Source organism: Alosa pseudoharengus, unplaced genomic scaffold (assembly GCF_046254945.1).
Source record: "Alosa pseudoharengus isolate Yale_2024_CS ecotype anadromous, Long Island Sound unplaced genomic scaffold, YU_APseudo_1.1 YU_APseudo_1.1_scf_11, whole genome shotgun sequence".
Lineage (NCBI taxonomy): Eukaryota > Metazoa > Chordata > Actinopteri > Clupeiformes > Clupeidae > Alosa > Alosa pseudoharengus.
The window spans coordinates 5770764-5793711 of NW_027468576.1; the positions used below are offsets into that span (position 1 = coordinate 5770764).

At 44.3% G+C, this 22948-nt stretch overlaps 1 protein-coding gene across 6 annotated transcripts in view; it reads left to right on the forward strand.

Annotated features, from left to right (window-relative positions):
* Positions 1 to 22948, forward strand: part of rabgap1l (RAB GTPase activating protein 1-like) — a 106911-nt gene that overhangs the window by 81542 nt on the left and 2421 nt on the right. For 2 of the 6 annotated variants that reach the window (XM_076277809.1, XM_076277810.1), the window contains exons 19-24: positions 4587 to 4715; positions 17383 to 17475; positions 21858 to 21968; positions 22090 to 22194; positions 22425 to 22508; positions 22740 to 22811. In XM_076277809.1, the coding sequence (XP_076133924.1) occupies positions 4587 to 4715; positions 17383 to 17475; positions 21858 to 21968; positions 22090 to 22194; positions 22425 to 22508; positions 22740 to 22811 (594 nt within the window). Of the gene's footprint in view, positions 1 to 863; positions 4080 to 4586; positions 4716 to 8589; positions 9417 to 17382; positions 17476 to 17589; positions 18162 to 21857; positions 21969 to 22089; positions 22195 to 22424; positions 22509 to 22739; positions 22812 to 22948 lie in introns of those variants that run through there. The other 4 variants (XM_076277814.1, XM_076277812.1, XM_076277811.1 and 1 more) reach the window with 4 other exon arrangements.

Genomic DNA, 22948 nt, shown 5'->3' on the forward strand with positions numbered 1-22948 from the left:
AGTGTGTGTGTGAGAGAGAGAAAGATCCTATGGCAAGATCAGTTTGTAGACAGAAAAAAACTACAGGGGCGTGTTCAATGTCAACGTTTTGCATTGTTCTGCTATGGTGTCCGGGTGAAAGACATGTTGCTCACAATGGATCCAAATAAAATTGTTTACAAATGTAAGATAAGGATGGAAATATGAACATGTATTTGCACCAGTTTAACCAGAAACCCAACCACCATTATCATGCCTTTGCAGCTTCTCTTGTGCAGCAGTGTTCAGTGCTCCACCATTTTCTGTTAAAACTAATATTTTTTGGGAGCTGAATACAGGGTCTTACATGTCTTATGTAAGGGTCTTATCCCAGGTGTGACTTATCAACTAATCATCTCCTCAGTGCCGCCTCCAGTCCATGCATGGCCTACAGGGGGCGCAATGGGACATAATACTATTATGTACAATCTACTCATCTGGTTTCATGGAATTCATTTAAAAGAAGACATTTCTCTTACTGAAATAACAATAATGTGTAGTTACACAGCAGTTTTCTAGCCATTTAATAATAATAATAATTAATAATTGCTAAAATATGGATTTACTTGTCCCAGCAATTTTCTTTTTATTCCCCAAAAAGACAGAATTAACATGGAAAAAAACACATTTGTTTGTGATCTAATATACCAGTACATATTGCCAATAAGAGTTCCTTGAGACCTCACTAACTGCCAATCAGACATGTCCGAGAAATGGGTAAGTGATTGGCTTGGTGTTCCAAAGTCAAATGGTGGTCAGTGGTCAGTCTGGCAATGTTGTATGACAACTAAACGAAATACATGAAATTACACAGGAAGGGAATTCCTGAGTTCTGGTAGAGTATGGTAGAGTAAGATTGTTAACCATCTCTAGCTGGCAGAATATTTTCATGTGTAACAGCAGACAGTAACTGGAAAACATACTTTGTCCTCCAGAAATGACCATTGCATTGAATCTTGCTGTAATCTTTTAGTATACAGTACATGTGTACAGTATCAGTGTGAAGGAGGAAATAGAAAAGAGGTTGTAGTTAGTAGGTTTGAGTGTTTTCCCTCCCTCCACAGGAGAGGGCACATGCCTGTTACTGTGGAGTCTGTGTGCTGTTGGGCAGCCTGTGTAGAGCAGAGCTGAGCTAGAGGGAAGTGTACAGTATGCCATGTGGACTGCTGCATATCGACCTGCTGCCACTGTAGATGCTGTGGTGTTTTGAGTGAGACCTAATGAGTTCTCCATCATCCAAGAAACAAAGGATTCTGTGTCCATTGATTCTCCTGGAGTTTATGTTGCACATGGTTGGGTTTCCCAATGACAAGGAGTATCAATTTCTGATGATAGAGTAGGCCCTTCTATGAGATGTATAAGAGTATAAGGGTAAGAGAGTAAGGGTTTTCCACTGTTGTTTTTTTTATTTTTTGACCTAGTTACACAGCTGGCTACATACTAGGCTATGTAAAGAACAATGTATGAATAGGGTATTAATGCCATTAGTGCATGCAAATATACTGTTGATGCCGTTTCGCTTCCATGTACTGTAAGTTTGTGCAACAAAATAGATTCTTCTGGTGACAAAATCCCAGAATTGAAAATCCTTTCTCCCTGGCATAATTGGGATACAATGAATACAGGTCTGGACTGTTTTACATCAAACTGGATAAAGCTTTACCTTGGGGTATTCAGCAATTACAGTGTGACTAATCACACTGGGCGGTGGTAGTGTAGTGGCTCTAGCTGTGGTGGAAGAGAGATGTGCTTGAGAGAGAAGGATGGAGGCAGGCAGTGCATGTGTGAGTGTGAGCTGGAGGTGGGGAGGAGAGAGGAGACGGGAGGGGTGAGTGAGTGAGGGGGGTTGCACTGTCTCACTCTGATTGGCTAGTTATTACGGCATTCTCCCTGGAGGCTCCCCACAGCCCCCCCTTCTCCCTCTCCCTCGCCATCTCTCTCTCTTGCTCTCTCGCTTTTCCTCCTCCCCCTCTCTTTTCCTCTCGCTCTGTTTGCTCACATGCCCTCCTGACTGCCGTCAGGGAGAGAGAGAGAGCGTGTGCAGAAGCAGCATCAGCAGAAGCATTAGCGCTGAGCATCGTTAGCAGTTAGCAGCAGCAGCTAGCGTGCTGAGGAAAAGGGCGCTGTCATTCTCCCTGTCTCCAGCCATGAGGACCACCAGCTCGCCATCAGCCCTGCCTGCGTCAGGACCCCTGCCTCTGCATCTGCATCTGCCACTCCTCACCGCTCGACACCTGCCTCCTCCCGCACTCTCCCTCTCCTCTCCTCTTTGCCGCCACTTCTAGCATCGGTCTCGTCTCCACCAGCTCTCTGCTCCTGTGCCCTCCACCTCATCTTTCTCTCTGGTCAGCGTGCGACCTCTGCAGCAGAGTGAGTGGAACAGCTTGGTGTTGCTACGTCCAAGGCCTGATACTGGAAGGACGAGAGAGAAGACTGGATGCAGACGGCTGTGGATGTGTGCAAGAGGGTGGTGACGGACCAGCGGCCACTCATTAGACCACTACTCATCTATGCTACCCAACGGCAAGACTCCTGCTCTTCTCCTTTTTCCTCCTCTCTTCTCCTCCATGCTTTGGATCTGATCTTTGTGGACCTGGGCTTCTCCATGCCTGTTTTCCATCTTACTGGAAAGGAACTCTGCTGGGAGTGACTGCACTAACAATACAGTTCTGACAACTCTCCCTAAAACTAATTCCTTACTGAATGGTAAACTTGGAAACAGAAGGAAGCAACTCTGCAATCACGCAAACATACCTCAGAAATTTTGTTGCCCCTTTCTTCTGCTCAAGGATCTGTGAAACGTCTAGAAAGCTTTGCCACAACAGTGGCCAGGGAAGTGGACCATCTGTCTGTGATGCTTACTGAGCGAGACTAAACAAACAGCCTCCATTTTGCCTCTTCCCTCAGCCTCTCTCTGGGACAGGAAGCTGTGAGTAAAGAGCTGTGCCTGTTTGAAGTGCAATGTTTTGATAGTTCACGTTTCGGTCGTTGGTAGAATAGAAGCACTCAGCTGAAGCAAACTTGGAATCTGTCGGTTTCCTCTCCTCTGTGGCCTTCCCACGCTTCATGCCATCTTTTTTTACTCTGTCTCTCTCTTGACTATATCATCTTCTTTCTCTCATGTGTTAAATCCCCCTCTCTGTCTCCCTGTGGAGAGGAAGGTTCTCCTTTTGGAAGGGAAATCAGAATGTATAAGATGTATCGCTTCGCGTCTGTCTCACTGTTCCCACACACCCGGCCAGTCTGTTGCCAGGCAACTGTGCACTAATTTGACAGTTTTGGGCGGAAGGCAGAGTCATCGGAGGATAAACAGACCTAAAGTGTGGCCGTCCCGGCATGCTGAACAGGACCATATGACGGACATTGGCTTTCAGCTTCCTGACTGGAAAGACACCGCCCAGCCATCATGTAGTCACTGCGTGATCCTCAAAAGCCATTTCTATCTTCGATTGTGGAGAGGTGGTGGTGAGTGTTCTTCTGTTTGGTGCTAAAGTGACGTGGAGCAGGTGGAGGCATGTTTATCGCCAGCCTGTCTCTTGGCGTTCACCCTGGTTATTGCTGCATTTCCGCCCTAGTCTCTGGCTCCTGTGCCAGATCAGTTGGGAGAACTCTCCAGAGACCCCTCATAGTGCGGTGACAGGAGTGGAGCATGGACATTTTGACCGCTCAAAACCTTTTTACTTACAAGATAGCTAAACTGCCCCAGGACTCATTTCATTTATTTTTCAAACCAAACCAAAAAAGGCATCAGTAACAACAAAACGGAACAAAAAATGGCAGACAAGAGCTGTGACCCCAGTGACTCTGCCAACCCCAGCCTCACCTCCTGTCCTGGGGATTCAGAAGGCGAAAAGGAGTCTTCGTGTGACACGACCCTGGATTTCACCCCGGACAAGGAACTGCCCTTGCCGCTGCCCCCAGCTGTGCGTCTGGCCCTGGAGGACGGAGCGCCTGGGCAGGAGAACATGGGGGAGGGTGTGGGACTGGGCACAGACTCAACGACCCGAGTGCTAGGGCTTCTGGGGATGGGCCACCGCCTCTTCGTGCCCCGACTCCTGGCGGTGAGAGAGGGGGAGGGACTAAAGACAAACTCAGAGATGAATAAGGTAGAGAGAGGAAACATCAGGAGAGATAAACAATCTCAAAAGTTAGGGAAATATTATTAAGAAGAAATGAAGATGCTCAATTAAGGTGCTTAAAATGGAGCTGGTCTGGTCGATATGAAACCCAAATTGAATCTTGAGTTAGTGTTGTAGTGCATAGTGGTTTAAATGAGGCATGAGCAGAAAGCAATGATGGATTTTAATGGGTTAATTGAGCCTAATTAAAAATCTGATTTGGCATGGTCAAATGTATTGAAAGGATAAAAGTTTTACCAGAAGATGGTGCTGTTTTTATTTTCAGAACTCAGCCAATAGATCTATGTATAAACCTTTGAGCCTAAATTAATTAGTGAAGCGTGAGTAAAGCATGGCGCTTTAATGTCCAGTAAAGCATCACTTGTCCACATCTAAATGAGGCACTCTTCCCCATGTCTTTGTCTGTACCTCTCCTCTGTCCACTTTCAGACCTCTAAAGAGGACCTGCTGCAGGCTGATTTCGAGGGCGCCCTGAAGTTCTTCCGGGTGCAGCTGCCCAAGCGCTACCGCGCTGCTGAGAACGCCCGGCGCCTCATGGAGCAGGCCTGCAACATCAAGGTAGGAGCTGAGCCCTGGAAAAACACAGGGTTATCATCATCAGGCAGCTATACTGGAGCACAGTCTGTGTGTTCATTGTTATTTTTTATCTTCAAGTCAAAGTTGCAATCTCAGATGTGCAGATGTTGAGTGCCAAGAGTAGTGCAGGGAAGATCCATCAGTCAGCCAGACCTGATCCAGAGTCGGCTACAGTGTGTGTGTGTGAGAGTGAGAGTGAGAGAGAGAGAGAGAGAGAGAGAGAGAGAGAGAAACAGAGACATAGACATCCTAAACATGGCGCAGATACACACGTATGTATCTGTGTATACATTTCCAAGCTCAATACAAAAGAGTACGCAGCACTCCACTGTTTGGGGATGTTTGCAGCAAATGTTGAATCAGGTTAGAAGCAGAGATGATGAAGAGTGAGCGCTGGTGTTGGCACTCTTGCTCTCCTGGGAGGGCTGAGCTGATCTACAGTGTCTACAGAAGGTTGGGTCAGGATGGAGAGGTGAGTTTATAAGCCTCTGGGAATACCGAGGATCAGCAAGAACCTGCCACTGCTGCAGTTTGTCTCATAAATATTAGCATGGTGTTGAACTGTGGGTCTGTGTGTCTTGTCTGTGTCTGTGTGTGTGTGTGTGTGTGTGTAATTGCGGCGAAAGAGGTAGTAGAGCCTCACAGGACTCAGGAAGGAAGGGAGAGGAGCTTGAGTGATTTGAAGCAAGATAACCCGACCACCGGCACACAACCGCAACTGTGGTGCATTTTACTCTTTCTCTCTCTCCAACACACATATCCTCCCACTCTCTCTGTCTCTGTCTCTCTCTCTCTCTCTCTCTCTCTCTCTCTCTCTCTCTCTCTCTCTCTCTCTCTCTCTCTCTCTCTCTCTCTCTCTCTTTATGTAATGTTGCCACTATTAGTTTTTCAGTTCTTGGACGAGTTTTGTTACTCTCTCACTGACACCCTTGGTCACCCGCCTCATCACTGTCTTGTGTTTATGGATGTTTGTAGAGGTTCAGAAATGCCTCTGTGTAAACATTACAGACATTCATATTGTGGTAACTTACAAAGAAATGTTCAACCATTGCGTGACTAGCTGTGTTGAAGTGGTCCAAAAGTGTGTAGCCAGGTGTTAAGTACTCTGGGGATGACTCGCAAATGACCCTGGGTGTGTGTCAGACCAGTGGTAGTTTCCATGCAAAGTAGGGAAGGTTAACTGAACTGGTGTGGTGGGAGGAAAAAGCCTGCCAGTCAGATTGAGAGAGAGAGAGAGAGGTGGAGAGAGAAAGATGGAGGAAAAGAGTGAGGAAGTAGTGAAGGGAAATAATAAAGCATTGTAGTTTTCCTTTCAGTTTGGCTCATGTTGCCAATTAGGCTATATATACATATATACAATATATATATTAAGTATATAGTATATACTCTTTTGATCCCATGAGGGAAATTTGGTCTCTGCATTTATCCCAATCACACACACACAGCAGCACAGTGAGGTGAAGCACACACTAACCCGGAGCAGTGAGCTGCCTGCTACAGCGGCGCTCGGGGAGCAGTGAGGAGTTAGGTGCCTTGCTCAAGGGCACTTCAGCTGTGGATGTGGGCATGGGAGAGCAGTGTTCAACCCACCCACATTTTTCCTGCTGGTCGGGGATCGAACCGGCAACCCTCCGGTTACAAGCCCAAAGCCCTAACCAGTAGGCCACGGCTACCCCCAGGAGCCTAGAGGCCAGCTTGAATTTAACCCTGCCCACAAAATTTGAGGTCGGGAAATTTGGTCTGGCATTGCTCAATTGACAAGCTTCTATGCTTGTGAAATCGTCCAGATGGGCTTTGTACAATGATGGACAGATGAGGTTTATTTTGTTTACAGCAAAAAGCTTTTCACTAGAGAAGCTAAATGTTTAGATGTCGCTATCGTGTCTGTTGAACAGGATATTGGCAGTGCAATAACTTTAAAAAACTGCAGAACAGAAAACAGCAATTAAGGCATTTGTGGAGGAGGATGATTTTGCGATTTTGTTGCTCTAAATTCGTGAGGTCTATTCAATTGTGTGCAGAGGCATTTTTCCCCTGTATCGGTTGAAACGCCCCATAATGACGTCCCAAAGCTCCGGTTTCAGACTCAAATTCTGAATAGAATTGAGTTAGCAACGTCAGGTTAGTGTACAGTATGTGTTTAAGTGCTACGTAGAGCTCAGCCGTTCCCAATGCACCCTCTCCAGTGCTAGGTGTGGGGCTGACAGTACTGGACCTGTAGATGGACCTGCTGAGGCCTGTGCTAAGGCCACTAGTGGACCACCTCGGGCCATGAGCCGATGCTCACCCCCCTGCATTGCATAACAGCTGTGCTTGCTGCTCTTGGTGGCTTTGTAACTGCCATGCGAATCTGAATATGAGTCTTTCAAGGACAGTCTTTCAAGGACAGTCTTTCAAGGACAAGTCTGTTCTTGGCCTTTTACCGTCCCAAGGAGAAAAGAGAGAGAAGAGAATGACAGGGAGAGTGTGCACTGTGTGAGAGTGACGCATAGGAACAGACGCCCTGTGTGAGGTTTGCTTGACTTCACACTAGTTCAAACTGTCCCAATCCTAACCGGATTGAACTTTTGTTTTTAAATGAGATGGAATTTCAAGCTGCATGAAAGTACCCAAGCAAGCAGGGAGAAGGGCTGCAAATGAGAGAGAACGTCAGTGAGCTGAAGGAGAGTATGGGAAGAGAAGTGTGAGGAGCGCGTCTGAGAGGATGCTGATGTGTAATGAGCAGGCTGTGCTGTGAACTCATGGGATTTAGAAAGTCTCACACTCTTTGAGGTGTCAGTCTGGCTCAAAGACTTGCAAAAAGTAAAATGTAGCAACACAGATTTGACCCTGTCTCTTTTTCTGGAAGATTCTGCTGCTAATGAAAAGTCTGTGAAGTTCTCCCTGTCTGGTTGTGTACTGTCTGTGTATCTCAGCATGTTTACATGTGCAAGCTTTTGTTTCTATTTCTGTTTCTGTGTGTGTGTGTGTGTGTGTGTGTGTGTGTGTGTGTATGTGTGTGTGTATGCTTGGGTATTTGTAGTTGTGTGTGTATTTGTGGATGTGTGTGGATGTGTGTTTGCCTCTCTGAGGGGGGCATGTTCTATTAGAAACGGATGAGGGGAGCTCAGCAAAACCCTGCTCCATTTCTCTCATATGTGGACTTTATGAGCACACAGCACATGTGCCAGAGGCTACAATCCGACCCAGCGTTCATATTCCTCTCTGCCAGAGGAGCCATCTCGTCATTAGTCTGTGTCATTTCATTTTCTTCTGCTCCCATGGTCCAGCGAGACCTCAGACGAGAGAGGAAGGAAGGCTGTGGACTCTGCTTTGATTTTTGTGTACATTTTAAAGAGGCTCAGCTTTGCTGATAATCAGCTTAAGGCGCGCGGGAATTCACTGGCACCTGCTCGTGGCGAAAGAGGGCCGACTCCGTGTGTGAGCAGTAACCCACGCAGACTGCCGCTCAGCTCGGGGATTATGGGAAGGTATTTGAATGTTCACCACCCCTGGAAAAAAATATTAAAGGGGAGACTTAGCATTCCGAGGCGACCCCGAAACATTGGAGGGCTTTAGGAGGAGCGTACTTCAAAGCCGAGTCAGCCGGGGAGACCACTCCCTGGGTGTGCATGGGATTAAACTGTGCTGGGTGTGCGTGTGTGTGTGTGTGTACCTACCTGCAGCCGGCTACACATTAAACCCCTGTTATAGCGCTTAACCCTCTCCTCTGCCGAGGAACACGAGATAAGAGAGGAAGGAAATAGAAAAATGTAAAAATCGAGCAAGCCTCAGAAATGGAGTAGAGGAGAGGAGAGCGCTAGCGAGCACACGGCAGCGAGAGACAGCAGCGCTGTGCTGAGATCAGGAAGGAGTTGAGGCTGATATGAGGAGTGATAAAGCAGCCCACTCCTCCCACTGAGTGCACTGGACAGGAGGGGAGTGGACAGGCTGGCCTCACACAGACCCTAATGGCTGAGGGCTCCCAGTGTTCTGCAGAAAGACTGAGTCATTCCTTTCTGTCAGACAGAGAGAGAGAGAGACGTACACGTGGGGCTAACGGGACTTATCAGTAGAGGACTGCAAAGAATGCGCTGTGCAAACTGAGTGAGGAAAAACGTCAGAGAGCGTGGAGGACAGAGAAGGACGTGTGTGTGTGTGTGTGTGAGAGAGAGAGAAATGGAGAGAAAGAGAAAGAAGCAAGAGGAGTGAGAGAACACAGAAGCTCTTTTCCTCTCCGGTCCACACAGTGTTATTGTAGGAGAGTGAGGTCCAGAGAAACACCTGATCTTCAGCTCCACATCACTACACACCTGAGAGAGCAGTCCAGAGACAATAGCAGGTGTGTTTGTAAGAGTCCGCACACAAGCGCATGTGTGTGTGTGTCCCTGAAGGCTCTCCTGCTTGCTTTCTTCCCACCTCCAGAGGGGGCGTGGTCTGTCTCGTGAGAGACTACCAGAGTAGCTTCTCTCTCTTGTGAGCGCCACGGCCAGTTGCTCTCGCCTGTGCTCTCTCTCTCTCTCTCTCTCTTTTCCTCCCTCGTTCTGGAGTTAGCTGTTTCACTCGCTCACTCTCAATCGGGCTCGCAACAACATGATGGAGGAAGTGTCCATCACGGTGGCGTACGATGCGCACGTCATCAACCAGATCTGTGAGGAGGACTTCCTGGCCAACCTGGTGGCCGACTCCAAGCCCCGATGTGTGGTAAGGTCTGCACTTCATTTCCACAGTCACAGGAAGCTAAAAGGTATCACAGGGTTGTGGTTTGGTTTGGTTCAGCTCAGGTCTGCCTGACTAGCACTTCTGTCTGACTAGAACAGATGCAGAACTCAACTTTCAGAGTAACCTAGCCAACTGCCTTGTGTGTGTGTGTGAGAAAATCTATGTGCATATACGTGTGTGTGTGTGTGTGTGTGTGTGTGTGTGTGTGTGTGTGTGTGTGTGTGTGTGTGTGTGTGTGTGTGTGTGTGTGTGTGTGTGTGTGTGTGTGTGTGTGTGTGTGTGTGTGTGTGTGTGTGTGACTGCACAGAGAAGTTCCTGTGTGGTCCATAAATGCTTTCTTCTCTTTCCTTGCAGTCAGTAAAACGTCTGGGGAGTAATATCATTACATGCTGTCAGTTTTTTTTCTCCAATTATACCTTAATGTTAACTCAAAGAGAACTCTATGCTTGAGTCTGTGTGAGTGCTTTTGTGAAGCTGGTCTTCAAATTGTAATGTGATTTTGGAATGTTGTGACCCAGTTTCTCCTGAACTGGACGTTTCTGAGTCCTCTCGTAACAAGCTTTCATTTAAATATTCAAACTACGTTTGTAGGGGAAGCCAACTGATACAGTGACACACCTCACACCTTCCCGAGGTCCTACAGACGGGAAGCACGAGTGACTAGGCACACACATACTGTTCACACACAAGCGCACATTACATATATTATGTACACAAAGGAGTGAAGAAAGTTATTGATTAATTTTCTTGTTTTTTGGCTATAGGAATTCAACTTGTTTGTGATTAGAAGTAGTCGTGCCATTACATTTTTTTCATTGCTTTTAGGGTTTTTAAGGTTTTAATATTGTGTAACATAAAATATTTTCTTTATAATGTGGTAATAGAGCAATTATGCTGTGCATGTTGCTAGTTGGTCAGAAACACATGACTGATTCTACACTGGGAAGGGCAGAGCCCAATTGTATCGTGTTCAGTAATAAATGACAGAAACATAAGCAGGCAGCATTTGGAATGTCATTGATTTCCCTACTGAAGCTCACAGAGTTAATTCTGACATCAGCTCAGTCTGATGCATTTCACTTGTACCAGGAGAGTTCCCTGCACTCCCAGCCTCAACAGCAGCACTCAGTCTCCTAGTTTGTGGACAAACAATCTGTAGTTACGGGCAGTGATGTTTTGTAATGCAGTGAAGTGAACACTGACAACATTTCTGTGAAACATATTAGTGTTTTCGATGTATAATATGTTTCTAAAATATCTTAAAATGATGCTTTCTGTGTTTGCGCTTATAATAAGCCATTTTAAAACTTTCTGTAGTATGCAAACACACAATGACAGTGAGGCTGTGTACACATGAAGCGTTTGTGTGTTTGATGTTGTAGAGACGGAAAAGTTGATGAAAGCAACTGACAGAATGACATTTGCCACATGAGCTTTGAGGTAGAATTATGGAACTGAGGGATGAGAAAAAAGATGAGTTTTCGTGTTCCTTTCAGTGATCTGCTCTGATCTATTCTGGTCTTGGAAGCGCAATAAAAGACAGAATTTGTTGACTCAGAGGATTGTGTTGGTGTTATGGTAGTGTCGTGTATCACTGGGAGCCAAGTGTTGACACTGTGTACCCAGTCCACCCAGTGCCCCCCACCAACACACACACACACACACACACACACACACACACACACACACACACACACACACACACACACAAAGTGCATCTATATGTGATTGCACAGTATTTCCTGTAACAGAACTGTCTAACAGTTTCTCTTTCTCTCTCTGCCTCTCTCTCTCGCTCTCTCACTCACACACACACACACACACACACACACAAACACACACAAACACATTGACAGCTTGAAGTTGCAGCTTGTTTCGGAACAGCATGGTGCTGTGAGTGAGCAGGCACTGGCCAAGAGCCGCCAAGGTAGCCCATGAGAATAGCGCAGGACACAGAACATTCTGTCCACACTTCAAACGGCATGTACTCATGCATATCCACTATCCATGGCACTGAGAAACTTTCTTTTGAACAAAGTACTTTGTTGGATTTTAATGAATGTTGGGTGGATATTGCAAGCTTAACTTTTCGGCAGATCTTCTAAGAATCCTGTATTCTCTCTCTCTCTCTCTCCCTCTCCCTCCCTCCCTCCCTCCCTCTCTCTCCAATTCAATTAATTTCAGATATGCTTTACTGGCATGACATCATGCTGCATTGCCAAAGCATTCACAGGGACAATAGAAAAAACATAAATATTATTACACGTCATCAGTGCGCTGTAAATCCGTCTGCAGGTATTCTCTCTAACATATTCATATTCGTACACATATTCTCTGTGTATGCATGCAATACTCTCTCTGTCTCTCTCTTTCTCTTTCTCTTTCTCTCTTGTTCTCTCTGTCTTGCATTCTATTCCATTCCAAATGCACCTGCACTACGCTCTTTACTTCTTTTACACACACACACACACACACACACATACACACACACACACACACAGAGATACACACACACAGAGATACACAGACACACACACATGCACACACAGCAGTGTGTATGGGGAGACTGCGGACAGAGAAGAGGACAAGGACAGTAGTGCAGTGTGTGTTCTAATAGTTGAGTGTCTCCAGAATGATCCTCCTTGTCTTTCACCTGAGTGCTTCCACTAGCCGTATCCATGCACACAACAAGAAAGCAACATGGTGTCAAGTCAGTGAGCAAGAAAATGACAGAGAAGCAGGCAAGAAAGAGATCAGTGACATCCACAGTAGCAAAGTTGCACCCTGAAACTTTACTCTCAGAATATAGCTGTGCATTTGTGCACAGCTGAATGTTTTATGTCGAAGTAAACACAAGCAAATATGTGGACAGGTAGACCAGGTGATACTGAGAAGAGCACATGATATCCCAAAGGTTTTCATTAGGTTGCCCCACATAGGTCCATCTCCATGGGAACACCCCCCTCCCCTCCCTCCAGAGGCCTCCCAGACCTGGACAGCATTCTGAGGGAGGGCGGTGTGGACACTCGGGCTAGAAAGACAATACCCTGTTGTGTGGTAGGAACACTGACACTGTAGACATGCTCTCTGAGCCTCGGCTGTCTTGCGGGGGAACAGTGAAGGCTTGGTGGTGAAGGTGTGCTTTCTGCACTCCTAGCACAGATCCCCCATTTGCAATACACACTCTCAACGCTTGCAACACACAAGCAAAAGCACACAACACATGGGATTCAGACTCATATGATGAGCTGACACAGCTGGATGGTCCCATAGCAAGGCTTTCTTCTATGTAGGCCATGTGTAGTACTTGTGTGTGTGCTCTGGAACTGACCACCAAGGACAATAGTGAAATTGAATGGTTGTTATGGTTATGGTTATGGTTATGGATTTAGCAGACGCCTTTGTCCAAAGCGACACATAAATACAAAACAACATAATAATATTTAAAATTGAACAGGGAACAGATTAAAATGTAGGTCAAATATAGTAAGGAGAATAGTTGTAGTACTAAATAATATCAATTCAATCAATAGCCTAATAAAAAAGCAATGTAAAAAAGGGGAAAGGCAATAATAAAACAATAATGTCAATTCAATCAATAATATAAAAACAATGACATGCTAAGACTACATTAAGGAGAATATCAATAATAAACAATAATGTCAAATTAATTAACAGCCCAATTAAAATAAAACAACATTATATAAACCATAACACATAAGCGCTTAAACAACTAAGTATATGTTGAATAGGAATGTCTTTAGACCCCTCTTAAACGACCCAAAACTACCACAGGAACGGAGAGCACTGGGCAGTTCATTCCACCAACATGGAACCACTGAAGAAAAGAGTCTGGAATTAGACCCAGTTTTCATGACTGGTCGACACAACATACGCTCACCAGAAGACCACAGTGGGTGGTTGGGGATGTAAGGCTTGATTATTGAATTAAAATAACTAGGAGCAGATCTAGTTAGTGTCCTATAGGCCAAAGTGAGAGATTTAAATTTAATTCTGGCTACTATAGGGAGCCAATGGAGAGTAACTAGGAGAGGAGTTACATGTGTCCTCTTTGGCTGATTGAAGACCAGGCGTGCTCCAGCATTTTGAATCAGCTGTAATGATCTTGTTACACAAGCGGGTAAGCCAGCTAATAGTGAATTACAATAGTCCAGCTTAGAGATGACCATGGTCTGAACAAGAAGTTGTGTGGAATCTTGTGTCAGATAAGGTCTGATCTTCCTAATGTTGTAAAGCATAAACCGACATGATTTTGCAATAGAAGCTATATGCTCAGAGAAGTTAAGTCGGTCATCAATTACAACGCCCAAGTTTCGTGCCGATCTAGTTGGGGTCAGTGAAGTTGAGTCAAGCTGGATGTTAATCTGTTGGGGAATAGCTGTTTTAGCTGGAAACACCAAAAACTCTGTTTTTGAGAGATTAAGCTGAAGGTGCCGATCTTTCATCCAGGCTGAAATATCCTTAAGGCATGCAGAAATCCGGTGGGAAACACTAGAGTCATCAGGTGGGAAAGACAGGTAAGGTTGAGTGTCGTCTGCATAACAGTGATAGTCAAATCCATGGGAGCGAATGGTATCACCTAAGGAAGTGGTGTAAATAGAGAAAAGCAAGGGTCCTAATACTGATCCCTGAGGCACACCTGTGGTGAGGTCATGAGACTTAGATACCTGTCCCTGCCAAGACACGTTGAAAGAACGCCCTTTAAGGTAAGATTCAAACCAGTCAAGAGCTTTTCCAGAAATTCCCAGTTCAGATAGTATAGATAGGAGAATGTCATGGTTAACAGTATCAAAGGCTGCAGATAAATCTAGTAGAATTAATACTGATGACTGAGCAGAGGACTTAGCTACTCTCAATGCTTCAGTCACAGACAGAAGAGCAGTTTCAGTAGAATGGCCACTCTTGAAACCAGACTGCATAGGGTCTAGTAGATTATTCTGATGAAGAAAGTCACAAACTTGCTTGAAAACCACTTTCTCCAAAACCTTTGACAAGAAAGGAAGAAGGGAGACAGGTCTGTAGTTCTTCACCTCAGTTGGATTAAGTGTACTTTTCTTTAGCAGAGGTGTAACCCTAGCCTGTTTAAAAGAATAAGGAACTATTCCAGAACTGAGTGAAGCATTAAATACATGTGTGACTGCTGGTAGAACAGCGGGTGAGATAGACTGTAGAAGAGTGGACGGGACAGGATCTAATGGGCATGTTGTTGGACGACATCGCTGAAGCAATTGAGAGACTGCTTCCTCATCAAGAGGAGAGAAAGAGTCAAATGATGCGGTCATACTAACACAAGGCAAAGCCCTCCTTATAGGACCATCAAACTGAGCACTTATTTTAGCAACTTTTTCAGTGAAAAATGTTGCAAAGTCATTTGCTGACAGTGAAGTAGTTGATGGTGGTGGTGGAGGATTGAGAAGAGATTTGAAAGTAGAAAAATCTTGCTTTGATAGAATGCCTTTTTTGCAAGTGTAACAGTGGATGAAAAGGATGACAGCAAAGACTGGTAGTTACTATGATCATTTCCATCTCTGGATTTACGCCATTTCCTCTCAGCAGCTCTAAGTTCCTTTCGTACTGAGACTATACTGTTCGTCAGCCATGGATGGCGAGGTTTAGAACGAGTAGGTCTTGAGGAAAGAGGACATGCTGCATTCAGACAAGATGCCAGTGTAGAGCAGAGAGTCTCTGTAGCGTCATTAACCTCAAGTGCCAAGAATGAGCTAGGAGTAGGTAAAGCCAAAGTCCTTTTAGGCAAGTCCCTCCACTCGGCGGCCATATACCAACGTTTTATGGGCACTCATCGGGCACAGTCTTTGGGTCGAACTGCGCGTGCGCAAGGCTTCACGATTCCAATCTTGCTCCAGCGGCGAGATCACAACACATGATTGGCACGATGTCTTCACAACACACCACATGATTGGCTCAATGTATTCACATGTCGACGTTTTGCAGAGGAAGGGGTGGGATATGTGTAGACAACGGCCATATTGGCATGACAAACTAGCCCCATGCATTTCTATGGAGTATTTTTTGAGTGCTGTGTCTCTACATTAGAAAGTCTCTGGTAAAGCAGATGTTACTAATGTTGCAAAATGGTCGCTTGAGAGGCTTCTGAGATTACGCCGGAACGAAATTATCGGAGGAGGAGCTGCTGGGTTGATCCGATACATGTAATGGATTAACCAAAACGTCTGTATTACAGTTACGTACCAGAATTAAATCAAGATCTTTACCAGCCTTGTGAGTAGGAGGACTGTGGACACGTGTGATATTAAATGAGGAGAGTAAGGACAGGAAGTCAATTGAAGACGAGTTATCCAAATGAATATTAAAATCGCCAAGGATTAATAATGGGCATCCACATAGAATGTCCAACTCGTTCACAAAGTTCCCAAGTTGTCCTGGAGGGTGATAAATAACCACCAAGTATAATTTGTATGGCTCAGTTATCATGATGGCATGATATTCAAACCAGTTGTGGACCTGAGCAGGCAGCAACTGTGTAAACCTCCAATCATCAGAGACGAGAAAGCCTGTCCCGCCTCCTCTACCAGATTGTGTGGCGGTGTGTGTGGGTTTGGGTGTGGGGGGGGATATCTGTGTGTGTGCAGGTGTTTGTTTTTTCATGAACTGTGAAGGGACAGAGTAATACTGTACTACTCCACTATTCTCATCTTTGTCTCTGTTTCTCAGCTGTTCTGTGAAACAAGCTGATCAGGGATTACATCACACTCAGTACAGTTGGCCATGAGGAAGGCATCTGAGTCTGTGTGTGTGTGTGTGTGTGTGGCCTGCTATTTGTCTTGACAGCAGCTTGACACAGAGTCTGGCAGAGAATAATCTAAAGGCTGATTGAGTGTGAGGCGTTGCCTCCATGACTTGCTGTCACCAGCAGAGATGAGCAGCCTTTCTCTCCTCACCTTAGCAACTCCAGTGTTGCCATGGCAACAACCTCCTTCCTGTCAGTGCTTAGTAGCCAGGGTGGGGATTGGGCGAGAATGTTTGGTGATCAGCTGTGTTGTGTGTTTTGTGTCTGTCAAAGATGTGCTTCTTTCAGAGGTGGTGATCTTTTCGTCCTCTTATTCAATAGATTTGTCGTCATTTTCTCCTATTTGTGTCATAATTTGCTATTCTTTCTCCTCAGATCATTTTTATTCAGTGTGAATACAGACATGCATGTAGATATAATGCAGGTTCAAACCCAGCATGGCTTTTCCTCGGTCTGCCAGCCTGTATGGAATCAGGGCCTGTTTGTTTTATAAGATGTGTACCTACACCAGTTGTGCCACACCCGTGCCTCAGCTTTGATTCCTGAGGAACAATAGAAGGCTGCATACATGTGTGCCAACAGACTCTCCATAGACATGAAGGCTTTGGTCTCGGCTTCTCCTCATGCTTCAGCTGATGACATTAGTCCTCCTAATAGATTCATGAAAGTGTCTCATAAAGTTTCATTAGTTTAACATGAGAGGAGCACACACACACACACAAACACACACACACACACACACACACATACACAAACACACTCTCCTTCTGGCATCCGGCATGGGGTTATCTAATCCTTAACTAGCCAGCCCGTCATGACAAGGCTCAATTCAGTAGAGCAGCTTGTGTCACCAACTAGTGGCTAAAATGTGTCTTATCACCCAGTAACAGTTGTAATGTTGCATGTCATTTCCCCTTTCTGGGGAACATTAGGGTTGCTCTCATGGGCTTCAGTGGTCCATGGCATTACACCTCTTGTTTGTGACACTGTGAAGTTGATCGGTTGCTTTGACTTTGACAATTGCATTACATAAACAGATTCAAAACCTATTTTAACTAGTCATTTTGAACACAGGTAATAGTGGCACACACACACACACACACTTATATGCACTGGAATTACTATACGTATGTCCCTCTTGTCTGCCTCATTTCTCAGGTGCCAACCAAGAAGCTGAAGAAGTTTGAGAAGGAGTACCAGTCTCTGCGAGAGAGCCAGCTGCAACAGGAGGATCCCATCGACAGGTATCAGGTGAGTCCCCCACAGCCCACCTCCCCTCACTCCCTGTCACCCCTCCAGCTGCACTCCTGCCCTCCCAGGGTGCATTGCCCTCGCATTCACTTCCGTCTTGTTGTCCTGTCCCAGTTCAGGTCTGTGTAGAGCTCTCCACGCCCCGCTCCAGCATGCTCAAAGGAAAGAGAGTGCCAGAAAGAGACCCTCTTAGTCAAGGTCAAAGGTTGTGACCTTACAGTAATGGAACAGAGGCCAAGACCTTACCTACGTAATAACAGAGAAAGCTTGATCCTGCCTTAAAGCCTTATTTTCCTCAAGCTGTTTTACAGAATTTATTATGTCAAAAGTGTAGTGGAAGCAGCTACGTGGAAGTGTATGCATACCTCACAATGATAGATGTGATTTATTTGTTATTTTTGTAAGTTGAGTTTGTGTATGCATGTTGTTTTTTTAGAATGATTGATAAGCTAAGTTCAACTTCAAAGAGCAGCTGAGGAACTGAGGTTAAGTTTCCTTTTTTACATTTATGTGGATGTTTTTTGCCATTTTTCTTACCGATTAGATTTTGATATAAACAAAGCACTTTTTTATGCTGTTGCTATGAAAGCATTGTGTTCATTGCATACGTTTTACTTTGTTTGTTTTCATGCTTTGATATTTATTTTATTTTTATATTCTGTTGAAATAAAGTCCTTTTTGAAATATTTTCTGTAGTTAGGTCTTATTGTAGAGTTGCTTATTGGTAGAGTAGCTTATTAAATCACTAAATGTATGATCTTCAAAAATGTGTTTTTGTCTGTAAATTTTATTTTGGGTTAGGAAATCGTTCTTAGGGTTCAACTAGAAGGGTTCAGCTAGAATAATCCTTGTTCACATTCACACATTTATTTCACTTAAGCTGCTATAAAGTTATCTTGTCCATTGAACATTGTTTTGAGGAAGAATTCTGTTTTTATGTAGACGTCACATTGTCTGCTTGTCCACTCTGCACGCATGTGTCTTATGAAGGGAGAGCTCAATTCGGTAACACTTTCTATGAAGGTTGTATTTATAACGCCCTATGAATGCATTCATAATGTTTTATAAGGTGTCTATAAAGCATTGTAATGCTCATTATTACCATCTATATGTATTCACAAGTCGTCATAACCAACTTCATGATGCATTATGACATCTAATTATGAATGATTATAATTTTAATCTGAATAATTCATTATAAATATGTCAAGATCTGCCTACTCACTTGTCAGTTTTATGATGCATCAGTACATAACTACTTTGCTTTGCTAAATATAGCATATAGTGATGCATAAAGTGTTTTGACTTCTACTGTAGTCCTATATATATCTATAGCTATACGTATATGTAATAAAGTTATAATAATGTATACATCTCTGTACAGCACACAATTAACAACAGCTATGCAATATCTTAAGTGTTATTTGTCAGCTCTAAGTAAAATGACAAGAATATGACCCTTTTATTAACAGATATAAGTTCACTGAGTAATTAAAGGGTGCAATGAACTAAGTACCCAGTCTAGCATCTTTACCCCATATGCACAATATTATAAATTACTATGTTAATGTCATAGGTGTTATTTGTCAGCTTTAGGTAAAGTAGAGCAAATGAGGTGTTGTTATTAATAGATATAAGGTTATTATAAACAAATATGAGGCACAATGAAATGAGAGCCTGGACAGTAAAGACCAAAGGAATGCATTTAGTTCACTTTATTTTCATTTAAATCAACACACATAATCAGACTGATTATCAATGCTCTGAGCACATTGCACAAACACAATGAGACAGGCCAAAAAAGTGGCACGGCATGGTCCTATATTTTGTAGTGGTGGTTATTATTGGAATAAAACTCACAATGCCACTGAAATCTATCTTGGGTCATTATGAAAGATCGTTCGAATCAAAATAGACCTTTGGTTTAAATGAAAATAAAGTGAACTAAATGCATTCCTTTTGTCTTTACTGTACAGGCTCTCATTTCATTGTAGGATAATAGGGTCATATTCTTGTCACTTTACTTAGAGCTGACAAATAACACTTATGATATTGCATAGCTGTTTATAATTGTGTGCTGTAGGGAGATGTATACATTATTATAACTTTATTACATATACTTATAGCTATAGATATATAGGACTACAGTAGAAGTCAAAACTCTTTATGCATCACTATACACATTTAGCAAAGCAAAGTAGTTATGATGCATCATAAAACTGACAAGTGAGTAGGCAGATCTTGACATATTTATAATGCATTATTCAGATTAAAATTATAATCATTCATAATTAGCTGTCATAATGCATCATGAAGTTGGTTATGATGACTTGTGAATACATATAAATGGTAATAATGAGCATTACAATGCTTTATAGACACCTTATAAAACATTATGAATGCATTCATAGGGCTTTATGAATACAACCTTCATAGAAAGTGTTACCCTTAATTCTAAGGGGGGGGGGGGGGGGGGACACAATTCAAAATGAACCTGCTGCACTCTGCACAGCACAGAGCAGATGACTTCCTGTTTTACTCCGACTCTGTACTCAGGCTAGTCATCCACTTCCTCCCCTCATCTGACCCACAGCCCTCACATGTGGCCAATCAGAGGGGGAGATGGTGGAAGGTGTATTTCCAGCTCAAGGTGGCAGCTAAATGTTTGGCAGAGTTGATGAAGGGGCAGGGATCCCTAACTGTGGCAGGAGTGTGTTTGTGCATGTGTGTGCGTCTGTTTGTGGTAAAAGACAAGAGAGGGATGCTCTACAGGTGATAATAACTGTCAGTCTAGGAGGTAAGCCAGAGTCTTAGTATATTTACAGCTGTGCTGCTTGCTGGAATCTTGGTCACACTTGACTTGGATAGTCCCCTTTAGACTATATGCAGATGCTCAGATTATCAACAACTATCTGTTGACATTCTGTTAACTGCATTTTATGGTTAACGTTAGGGTACAACAACAATTTTACATACTGAACTGAATCTCAACAGATGATCTGTAAAGTCTCTCTGGGCGGACTATCCAAGTAAAGTGTTACCAGAATATCTCTCTCTCTCTCTCTCTCTCTCTCTCTCTCTCTCTCTCTCTCTCTCTCTCTCTCTCTCTCTCTCTCTCTCTCTCTCTCTCTCTCTCTCTCTCTCTCTCTCTCTCTCTCTCTCTCCCCTAGTCTATTCTGTCTTTTTAGCTTGCTGTTTGTTGCATCATGGTCTGACATTTGCAGAGCAGAGCTCTATACTCCAGGAGCAGTGTAACTCTTACATGGGCTTCAGGGAGGGCTAGGCTAGTTCTAGACTTGTCACCCTGTCTAACCACAGCCTCACTGCAGGCGTGACATTAGCTGGGGTCTCCCCTCCATGGGGGGAGGGGAGTCTGGGAAATTGGAGTCAGATGACCTGGCTCTTCCTCTTCCTGACTGAGAGAGTCTGTGTGTCATGTGAGGCCATTAGTATCAGAGGAGGCCAGGAAACCTCCCTGTCACAAGACCTGTTGCTTGACCACGAAGCGTAGAAAAGCCAGAGTAACATTACCCGTTCTGGGATGCGGGGGCTAAACATTCTGAACCCATCGACCTTGTAGTCACAAAGAATGTTGAGGCATCATTACGTTTTGTCTGCTCAACAGCAATGCGCTTTTTACCTGCACAGTACATCCCTTCATGGCGTTGTAACTGAATTGTACTGATTGCTGTGCCCCACCTTGTAGTGTGTAGTTAATAGCCCCATACTGTAGCTTTTGCTCTCTGATTTCAAATATTCACACAGACTGGCCTGAGTGTTTAGTGGTTAAAGCAGAGACGTTCAGCGGTGGCAGCCAACCATCATGATTCCATCAGGTTTGCCTGTTTCCTGTGCCAGGGAAGGCTGCTATAAGCATTATTTTGTTAATTCCACAATTTGGGCTAAATTCTATTCATTACTTCACCCTATTCTAAAAGACTGTTTAACCAAGCATCATTATGTGTGGTGGTAATGAACATGGTTCACATCTCTGATGTGAATCAAAATAGAGATTAAAAGGAAGAAGTGTTGATTTGCTAAACTTAGCACTTGGACTTATCCAGTGTTACAAGAGTGCCCAAACGGATGGAATGTAGTTGCTTGATTGTTTTCAGTATGCAATAATGTTTGTGTGCATCTTGGAGAGAGAGTAAATCTTAGCAGCTTTTGCAAAGCCAGCTCAACAAGCTATGCAGTTTCTCTCTCTCTCTCGTTTGAATTGTCATTTGCTATTTATTATGCATCATTACTTACAGCCCATATTATCATATTAAGTCACCTTTTTCACTGTATTGTGTGTGTGTGTGTGTGTGTGTGTGTGTGTGTGTGTGTGTGTGCGTGTGTGTGTATGTGCGTCTGTGCGTCTGTGTTCTCTCCTGCAGAGAGAGAATCGCCGGCTACAGGAAGCCAGCATGCGTTTGGAACAGGAGAATGATGACCTCGCACACGAGCTGGTCACCAGTAAGATCGCCCTGAGAAACGACCTGGACCAGGTGAGCTCACCCCCCGAGCCCCAACTCTAACTGAGCCAGATGTGTGTTTCTCTCTCAGCCCTGGGTATCCTTCAGCTGGATGTGCTCTGTGTGTTTCACTCTGTGTGTCCTTGGTCCCCAGGCAGAGGACAAGGCGGATGCTCTGAACAAGGAGCTGTTGAATACCAAACAGCGTCTGGTGGAGACGGAGGAGGAGAAAAGGAGACAAGAGGAGGAGACTGCACAGGTCACACAGATTTAGAGGAATATAGGAATTGTCACAACGGTTTATGAGAAGTTTGAGATGGAAGTAGCATATGTTGCTGTGTGTATACAGTATGACTCTTGGTCCAATAACAATGTGTCTGTTAATTGATACTGTATAATTGCAGTATTCATTTTAATATTGCCAATGTTGTCTACCTTCTTAACAGTGTCTGTTGGATGTATCTGAATCTCTGTTTTTCTTGTGTTCAGCTGAAGGAGGTTTTCCGGAGAGAGCTGGAGAAAGCCGAGTCTGAGATCAAGAAGACCACCGCCATCATCGCTGAGTACAAACAGGTACCCACTACCGCTCCACTGCAGGACTCAGTCATTTATCTAGTACTGTGTTCAAAACATTAAAACCTTTACTTGACTGGACTTGATGCCATGGGCTTTCAGGACAGGGCACTATCTGCCATGCCCAGCCATCAGTCCCAGGCTTGTGCTTGGGCCCTGAGCCCAGTGTTCACAATGCAATAGGCGGTAGTGCTAGCTGAGCTTGTGTGTTCTCTGTTGCTGTTGATGTAGATCTGCTCCCAGCTCAGCACCAGGCTGGAGAAGCAGCAGGCTGCCACTAAAGAGGAGCTGGATATTGTGAAGGTGAGAGACACTACAGAACCACTAAAGAACAAATACAATCCATATGAATTTGAATTACTGTTCGCATGCTATATTCTCTACTACTCCTGATAGGACATTTTGTTGCTATTGAGCAAGTAACATCCCTAAATATTGTT